This window comes from Poecilia reticulata, chromosome 1 (assembly GCF_904066995.2).
Source record: "Poecilia reticulata chromosome 1, P_reticulata-male-v2, whole genome shotgun sequence".
Taxonomy (NCBI): Eukaryota; Metazoa; Chordata; class Actinopteri; order Cyprinodontiformes; family Poeciliidae; genus Poecilia; species Poecilia reticulata.
Window position 1 is genome coordinate 12590906 of NC_088830.1, and position 9345 is coordinate 12600250.

Below are 9345 nucleotides of genomic sequence, written 5' to 3' on the forward strand. Positions count from 1 at the left end.
ACTGTTCAGATGCTTTATAAACGGAGGTGGTTGCTCCAGTGGTGTGTTGTGGAATAATTAAAAAAACAGATTCTATTTAAAAGCATGAATTTTGTTTATGTGCTTGTCGCTGATTCTCTCAGTCTAGAGCTTTTAGTAGCAGAGCTTTGATGGTGATATATTCCAGGTACAAGAGACACAAAGACCCAAAAACAACTTGTGTCTAATACCAAAGACCTCTCCTGTGTTTTTCATGTTCTGAATGCACGCTACAAATTAAGCCACTCAAGATTCAACTCTGAAATATTTAATCAAAATCAATACGACAAACAAATATACAGACTTGGACGAAAAACATCTCAAGTTGCAACACAAACAAGCCGAGGATGTAAAAGTCATAATTAGAAGCGGTTCTCTTTTTAAGTAGGGATGAATGATATGATCTATATCTGCTGCTGCGTTGGGGGTCATTTTCCTCATGATTCACTTTAGTCCAAGGATTGGCCGACTTTATCTTGACTCGAGCAAACTGTGGCATACAGAGGTCAACTTAGTGCTTTGATTCTCTTTCTCAAACAGTAAACCTATTCACATGCACCGAGAGCACAACCTGAACAATAGATAAAATCAGTTTGAATAAAACGTGCCTGGCAAACAAACGATCAATTAATACAAGGAAGCAAATCAGTAACTTATATAAACGGCTTTAAGGTTGAAATACAAATGTCACCACAAGAGAAAAGAGAGAAGATTGTTGTTGCTAATGACAACGTGCAGCTATTTCACAGTCGTCTACTGCGGTGTTGTTCAAATATTCAGTGTTAAATAATTTCCCCTCCAGAGTGGATTCTCATGTGTCTGTTTAAACTTGATTTGTTACCAAATCTTCGTCCACAGATAACACAACAGAAAGGTTGCTGTCCGGTGTGGATTATCTTGTGTCTGTTTAAACTTGACTTGTCGCCGAATCTTCGTCCGCAGACGTCACAACAGAAAGGTTTCTGTCCCGTGTGGATTCTCGAGTGTGTAGTCAGAGTGGATTTTTGGCTAAATCTTTGTCCGCAAATATCACAACAAAATGGTTTCTGGCCTGTGTGGGTTCTCATGTGCGTGTTTAAACTTGACTTACGGTTAAATCTTTGCCCGCAGAGATCGCAGCAGAAATGCTTCTGTCCGGTGTGGCTGCTCACGTGTGTGTTTAAGCTTCCTTTTTGGCTAAATCTCTGTCCACAAATATCACAACTGAACGGTTTCTGCCCCGTGTGGGTTATCATGTGTGTGTTTATGCTTGATTTATAACCAAATCTCTGTCCGCAAACGTCACAACAGAAAGGTTTGTCTCCTGTATGGATTATCTTGTGTCTTTTTAAACCCGATTTATCACCAAATCTTCGTCCACAAACATCACAGCAGAAAGCTTTCTGTCCTGTATGGATTGTCTTATGTGTGTTTAAAGTGTATTTTCCGCTGAGCGTTTTACCACAGTCTTCACAACTAAAATTCATTCCTGTCTGGACTTTCCTTCCCGACTCCACGCTTTTCTTCTCTGTAAAACATTCCTTATGCAGGGAGCTCGAAGATCCCATTTCTGAATGTGTAACTTCTTCCTGAACCCGGCCACAGCAAACAGATTCTTCAGGAAACTCAGAGGAGCTACAAGGGTTGTTAATGTTTCCGTCTGACTCAGGAGCTCCTCTCTCCTTCCAGTCACTGTCCTCGTCCTCAGTTTTCTGTCCAGAGTCTGACAAGTGTTCAAACTCAGACACTGAGCGATTTACATCACTGTCCTCTTCGTCATCCTTAATGACTACAGAAATGAAATCATCTTCACAATCTCCTGCCTCTTCTGAAAGCTCTCTGCTTTTAATGTGGTCTTGATAAAGATTCTGTGAGAGCAGAATGGACTCTTTATCATCCTCACTCTTTATAGGAGTAACATCAGTCTCCTGCTGCTCTGTCCCCAGAATGATGCAGACTTCCTCCTCTTCCTCTTTTATCTGCTGCGGCTTTGGGTCATGCAGCTCAGCCACAGGTCTGTGGTCTTCAGGAGTTTCTTCTTTAACCATCAGCATCTGCTTAACATCTGCAGAAAAACATGGGAACACATTAGAAAATATGTAGACTGCAACGTTGGCTGAGCTGATTTATCTGAAGCCTAACATTTTTGTTTAAATTTACATTTTCACTGCAATAAATCTTTTCAACAGCTTCAAACCTATCCATAGGTATAAAGTTTTTCATAATTTAAAAAAAGTTTTCCCATAATTATATGTCTGTTTTGTCCAAAAACGCTTGACTTATAAAATGAGAAAGCCCCTAGATACGCAAAGTTTCCAGAAATGAACCGCAAAATGGAATATTTTTTTATCTGTATGTCTCAGCTTTGAACAAGTCGAAAATTAATAACTTAAATTTTTATGGATAATTATTTTTACAGGGAAAAAAAAAAGAAGCAAAACCTGACACTTTTTACCCTCAGGACTGACTTATATAAGTGTAATAAAAAAAATAAAGTAATAATAAAAAAATTATTACTTTATATATATATATATAAAATTGAAAACAAATATATTTTTTATTCTTGTGGCATTTTCTTCTCTGTTAAACTACTGCATATGACATTAAGTGGGATGCTCAGTTATAAAATATTTTTGATTATGATTATAGAAACAACAATAATCATAACAGCAGTGAAATCAAAATGATTTGATTGGGGACAGTAAGGGATGTGGATACAGGGTAAAAAAGGTTGCTGGAGTATAAATGCTGGAGTAAGTTGGCCTGTTATCCTCACACAGTGCATTCATCAACCATAAATCAAGCGTTATTCTACATCCCTTGTCGGAACCACTGTCGAATTGAAAACAGCTTTTAGCTTTTCTTTAACACGGGAACCCTCGTTTCTAAAATAACATGTATCGGTTTCCTGGTCGTTTCTACCGCCTAACTTAGTATTTCATATTTACTGTCTACTGGCTGCATTTGAGCTTTAAGAAGGTAATTAGTCCATTCGTCGCCTTAAAATGTCTATCAACTGCAACAGACACAAAAACATACTAACCTAATCCGTTCAACAGATCCTTATGGTAGAAACCAGCCTCCATGATGTTGTTTGCTTTGTCCTTGTTTTTAAAGCTGTTTCCAAATCTCTTGTCACCGTCTGAACTGCCTCTATTTTCATCTTATTCGTGTTCTTTTCTTCTTGTTCTTCTGCTTCTTCTTCTGGTGTTTACTGGCGGCTGGCAAACAAAGTGCATTACCGCCACCAACTGGTGAATAGTGTGTGTCCGAGTGACAATTTTATTAACTTTGCTTAAAAAAAGCCCCTAATATTATTTTTAATTAGACATTTTTTGTTAGATATTCAAATAAATGCTGACAACATTAATTCCTCGAGTTTTCTAAATAAAATGTCTTTCACTTTTACAAGAATTTCAACCAATAACTTTCGTTATTTCTTCTTGCGCCACATCACGCTCCACTGATTCTCTTTGTCCACAATAATTACATCTACCTGAAATATGTTTATGATTATGAATAATGTTTCATTTTATCCACTATGTAAAAATCTGAATGAAATAACAACGTCCTCTTTCCTGTTTCTTTCTGCAATCTTCGTTTCTCCAACTTTCCTTTCTTCTTCCCATTGCCTTTGCACCATTCCTTCAGTCTTTTTGAATATTTTAAAATCCTCTTTGACCTCAGTCAACCATCATGACAATGGAGCTATTTCTTGCAACCTTATCTGCAATTTAATTTCCTTTTAACCCCATAGGTACACCCATAAAAACTTAGCAGAAACAGCCATCATTTGAATTTGGTACAATAATTGTTGCATTTCTATCAGAATATCTAATTCTGAGGTGAGCATAATATACCCACAAGCTTTGAATTATTCCGCATATTCTTGTCTAAATTAACACAAAAAACATTTGGTTTCTTAAGAAATGTTTTAAATATTAAAATGATTGATACTCCTACCCATCTGCTATATGACTTCTTGCATTTTATTTTAAAATATTGAGTTTGTCGTATCATTTGGTTTTCCTGACTTTTCGGCTTTTTCAGCTCTTTCATTTACAATAATTTCTCTGTTCCTCTCAGAATTTTTACTTTTTCCTCAGTCTTATGTTAAATCTAATCAGTGCAATCGATCACATGTGCAGGAATATAACATGTGCAGGAATATTTGTCCTGCAACATTCAGTCCTGCAACATTTTCTTCACTTCTTGCAACCACCCTTCTTTACTGGCTCTGCATAGCTTGCAATACTTTTCCTGAACATTATTGTCACATTCTTGAAACTTGTGATTTTTGACTTTTTCTTCTTTTGTAAGCATGCCTATAGGTGTCAAAGATATGGGCATGCTGTTTGAAGGAATGGTCGAATAGTGAATGATGTTATAAAGATAATGTCCATAAAGATTGGTCCAGTTATACAATTTTTAATTATACCACTCACAATTACTTCATCAATTAACTTCTTATTTGTTATAAAAGGCAAATGGTTAAATAATAAAAAACAGGTACATGATCATATAAAGGAAGAATATTCAGAGCATGACAAAGTATATACACTACATCTAAACTAGTATCTATTTAAGTAATTGTATAGAAGACACAAACAGAGATATATTTGATTTTTTTCTGATTCTAGTAATGCACTTTTGAATATTTGCTATGTATGTACACGTAGATATAAATATGAAGTAAAGATGAGATTAAAAAGGAAAACGCAGGAACAATGGGACAAAGAAGGGAACCACACATATGACCAGTTGGTGGCAGTAATGCCTTTGCCAACCACTAATCAAGACAAGAAGAAGAATACCTGCCAAAAAAAAAAAAAAGATGCTTCTTCGTCTGCGGTAGAACCAAGTAATGCAACTGAGCTTCCTTTAGTTTGGATGAAAACCGAGCTCAGCTGCCCAGAATCTGCTGAAGGAAAATCTGAAGAGAAGCAAACAACAGAGACGTGGACCAGCTTGAGCAGCGGCGGGGGGCAACAGAGGGAGAGATTCCTGAAAAAGCTATGAAAGAGGACAAAGAAAATAAGCTGCGACACGTCATGGAAGATGGTCACTACACCAAGGTTCTGCTGGGCGAATTAGGTGAGTGTGTTTTCATTTCAGCGGCTGTTAAGGAACATTTCAAGGTGTATAATAATTACATTTTTAAGCTCAAATGCAGCCGGTAGACCAGGAAGTCTGAGCTCAAATCGTGGCAGTCGCAGCCAGGGGCGCCGCCAGGAATCTTGGGACCCGGGACAAACATTGACCTGAGCTGCGACTGCTGTCTAAAACTAGAGTAATGCATAATTCCCATCAAAAGTAACCTATCAGAACGAGGAGGAGGGTCTTAGTGTTGTCAATCAATCTCATTCACTCACTTTCATATGTGCTAATGGCAGAGAAACAAATTGTCATTACAGGAAAATCTGTCAAAATGATGAATTTTTCCATGACTGTTTAATAAAAACATCAAAGACGGAAATTATTACTAAACGCGTCTTCATCAGTTTTTCAAAAATGCAAAGCTCTCTTGTGAAAGTGTTCCTCTGTAAAAGAAGATTCATAACATTTATCTTAAACTATGAGTGATATTTGTACAGCTGGACATAGTCCTGTGAAGAAAATGATAGTACAATTGGTAAGGGGTAAAAAGCTTGTGATACTGGCTGTCAAATACTCTTAGATCCTTACCAGGGGGAAACACTTTATGTTTATGACACTCTTGCACTTTATGCTTCACATCTTTTAAATGTTGCTGACAGGCCGACCCTGTGATACCACTGAGCTGTCCTAACAGTCGGCTACAGAACGTTTAATGTCCTGCACAAAATTGTCATAAAATGTCACAATGTATAAGCAGCTCAGCATGCGGAGACCTAAACTTATTGAACTTGAAAAATCTGCAAAGAATTTCTTATTCTCTTCGCTCACCATCTACTTAAAACTAACCTTGAACCTGAAATAAAGCATTGCAAAAAATAAATAAATAAAAAAATTATATATATATATATATATATATATATATATATATATATATATATATATATATATATATATATTTTTTTTTTTTTTTTTTTTTTCATTTTTAATGTTTTGATTAAAATTTCAAAAGGCTGAATTTGGGAACAGAATGAATATTCAAGATATCAGTCATATCATTTCTGACTGGTCAGAATGTTAATTCTAGATGTCATTCATAGAAAAGTTGTCTATGTTCAAGACGTCTCTAATTCATTTGGAGACTTCTTAAAAGGAATTTTGACTATTCAGAATCACAGCTCTAGATATCTCTAACTTAGTTTTATGTAGCGTCATTTGCTTTCAAGTTATCTCCAATTTAAATTGCGCTAGTCAAGTTTTGTATATCTTAACTAAAAATACACGTCGTTGAAGATGCATTTAATTGGAACTATAGCTAAGCAGAACAAAAAGCGAGATGTCTCAGATTTACTTTATGACTAGCCATAATTTAATGTATATATTAAATGCATATTTCAGATATAATCTGTATTTTTATACAATTCAAATGCTAGAAAATGGGATAAACTATGTGACAAACTCGCCTAGTTCCTCATCTTTGATCTGCTTGGAAAGATGAGTTTTGTCACTTGATTGTGAACAAATCAATGATGATGATCAATAATCGATGTGATGAAGAATCGACTCGTCTTGTTGGTGCCACCGACCCATTGCTCCATCCAGAGACTGGGACAAAAAAGCTACACTTGATCAAAAAATAGAAATATTTTAATCCTTTGTTGTCTGTAATTTGGATCACTAAGGTTTATCACGTTACATATGATAAAAATGCTAAATTAGAATGTTATATATGATCTATTAAGAGGATATTTTAAGAATAACGTCAACGATCAGAAAACATCAACTCAGTCCTTGATCACTCTGCGAAACTCCTTTTTCCTGGGGATTGTGAATAAAGATGGGTGATGCAGTGCATTCTGGGAGTCAGTCCAGGCTGCAGCCCAAGTACTTTCTAATATGCATTATGTGTTTCCATGTTTTTCTGCAGATGTTAAGCAGATGCTGATGGTTAAAGAAGAAACTCCCGAAGACCACAGATCTGTTGCTGAGCTGCATGACCCAAAGGCGCAGCAGATAAAGGAGGAAGAGGAGGAAGTCTGCATCATTCTGGGGACAGAGCAGCTCAACGGGAAGGAGGAGACTGATGTTACTCCTATAAAGAGCGAGGATGAAATGCAGTCCATTCTGCTCTCACAGAATCTTTATCAAGATAAAATTAAAGACAGAGATCTTCCAGAAGAGAACGATGAGGGAGAATCCGTTGAGATAGAAAGTCATGAAGATGGCTCCATTTTCTCAAAGATTGAAGTCATTGTAAAGGATGAAGAGGACGATGACGTAAAATATCCCGTCTCTGACCTGAATCGTTTGCCCGACGCTGGACTGGAAACGAAGGACGAGGATATTGACTGGACGGAGAGTAGAGCCACCGAGTCGGATGGAAACATCTTTTCTGAGTTTGCTGAAGAATTTCTTCACCGTCACTCTATTCAGAAACGCACGCCACATCCAGAAATAAGGTCTGCAGCCTCTATGGATGACAGCAAATGTTTTACAGAGAAGAAAAATGTGGACTCGGAAAGGAAAGTCCAGGCAGGAGAGACGTTTAGCTGTGAAGACTGCGGTAAAACCTTCATTAGAAAATACAATTTTAACAGACATAAGCGAATCCACACAGAGCAGAAATCCTTCTGTTGTGAGCTTTGTGAAGAAAGATTTAACCGTAAATCAAGTTTAAATTTGCACATGAGAATTCACACAGAGTACAAACCTTTCTGTTGTGATCTTTGTGGACAAGGTTTGAGGCACAAGCGCAGCTTAAACGCGCACATGAGAATCCACACGAAGCAGAAACCTTTCAGTTGTGATCTCTGCGAGCAAAGATTCAACCGCAAATCAAGTCTAAACACACACATGAGAATCCACACAGGACACAAACCCTTCTGTTGTGATCTCTGTGGACAAAGCTTTCGCCACAAATCAAATTTAAGTACGCACGTGAGAAGCCACACAAGACAGCAACCTTTCTGTTGTGATATATGTGGACAGAGACTTCGCTATAAATCAAGTCTGAGCATACACATGAGTATTCACGCCGGACAGAGACCCTTCTGTTGTGATCTCTGTGGACAGAGATTTGTCAATACGTCGCATTTGAACTCGCACAAGAGGATCCACACAGGACTGAAGCCTTTCTGTTGTGATGTATGCGGAAAAAGATTTGCCCACAAACCACATTTAAGTGCACACGCGAGAATCCACACAGGACAGAAACCTTTCTGTTGTGATTTATGCGGTAGAAAGTTTAGTGAAAAAGGAAAGTTAAAAAGACACATGAGAATCCACAACTGAGGGGAAATGGCTCAGCTGGGATTATTAAAACTGCACCGCTGCTGTTGGCTGTGAAATGTGTCATTAAAGACAAACTGTATTCACTTGGTTTCAGTATTTTTCTAGTGGTTAATTTAAATAACATTAAATTAATAGCCTGTGTTTTTCATCTACAGTCCAAATTGAACTGCAGCACATGTGTATTTTCATTGCATGTAAATAATTTTAAGTGAATCGGATCACCTGTCCGTCGTTAAGAAAGGTGAGTTCACGGTGACCTTGAGTCAAGAGAATGTCTGCTAATCCTTGAGCTAAAGTGAATCACCACCAGGACGATGATCCCAAACACAGCAGGAAATCCAGAAAGATCAAGGTACGGCTATGGCCTAGTTAAAACCCGCACCAAACCGTGGCTTTCTGAAAAAGAAAACCATTTCTAGTTACTGTTTTATCCCGAGTTCAGCTTGATTGTGATGCAGTTACATTTGATATGTTTCATGTCTATGAACTAAGTCTGTACGTTGTGTTGATTTGATTAAATGTGTGGACAGAAGCTTGACTTGTTCATTTGGGTGAGAAAGAGGGAAATTCAATTGAATATACTTGAGCTTTTCTAATTGAGTAACATAAACCATCATCTTGATTACGTTGAAACCAATACAATGAAGTTGCGTCTAGATGTCAGTTTTGTATTGCAGTTTAAGTGTGTCCATATTTATTTCAATAGGGATTCAGTGGCAGTCAAAGCTCAGTGTAAAAAGACACTTTTAATATTGTAGTAAAAATAAAGCAGAGTACATCAAATGGCGTCTTAAGGCAGCAGACATTCTCAGTCTTCTAACGATACATTTTATTTGAAAGGCCCCCTTTGTGGCATAAAGATCACCTTAAAAAGATTAAAAGAAAACGAATGTAGAGTGAAATGATCAGTCAAAATGCTTGTTTGAATAGATGGGTTTTCAGCTGGGATTTAAAGGGACACAG

The 9345-nt window shown here is 37.2% G+C and overlaps 2 protein-coding genes across 2 annotated transcripts; one reads left to right on the plus strand and one right to left on the minus strand.

The window, feature by feature from the left end:
- Window positions 1-81: 81 nt before the first annotated feature.
- Window positions 82-3266, minus strand: LOC103465355 (uncharacterized). The gene is made up of 2 exons (XM_008410106.3): window positions 3041-3266; window positions 82-2062 (listed from the first exon to the last, which is right to left on the minus strand). The coding sequence occupies exons 1-2, from the start codon at window positions 3081-3083 to the stop codon at window positions 801-803; spliced, it is 1305 nt and encodes a 434-aa protein (XP_008408328.2). The 5' UTR covers window positions 3084-3266; the 3' UTR covers window positions 82-800.
- A 1559-nt stretch (window positions 3267-4825) lies between these two features.
- LOC103465336 (uncharacterized) lies at window positions 4826-8914 on the plus strand. Its single transcript, XM_081606432.1, has 2 exons — window positions 4826-5091; window positions 7019-8914. The coding sequence occupies exons 1-2, from the start codon at window positions 5013-5015 to the stop codon at window positions 8380-8382; spliced, it is 1443 nt and encodes a 480-aa protein (XP_081462558.1). The 5' UTR covers window positions 4826-5012; the 3' UTR covers window positions 8383-8914.
- The last annotated feature ends 431 nt before the right edge of the window (window positions 8915-9345 follow it).

Bases quoted from the DNA above. Each gene is read 5' to 3' on its own strand.
- LOC103465336 (XM_081606432.1), top strand. From the start codon at position 5,013: ATGAAAGAGGACAAAGAAAATAAGCTGCGACACGTCATGGAAGATGGT. The intron at 5,092-7,018 runs GTGAGTGTGTTT...GTTTTTCTGCAG, and splicing joins GGTTCTGCTGGGCGAATTAG to ATGTTAAGCAGATGCTGATG.
- LOC103465355 (XM_008410106.3), bottom strand. From the start codon at position 3,083: ATGGAGGCTGGTTTCTACCATAAGGATCTGTTGAACGGATTAG. The intron at 2,063-3,040 runs GTTAGTATGTTT...GTTTTTCTGCAG, and splicing joins GGATCTGTTGAACGGATTAG to ATGTTAAGCAGATGCTGATG.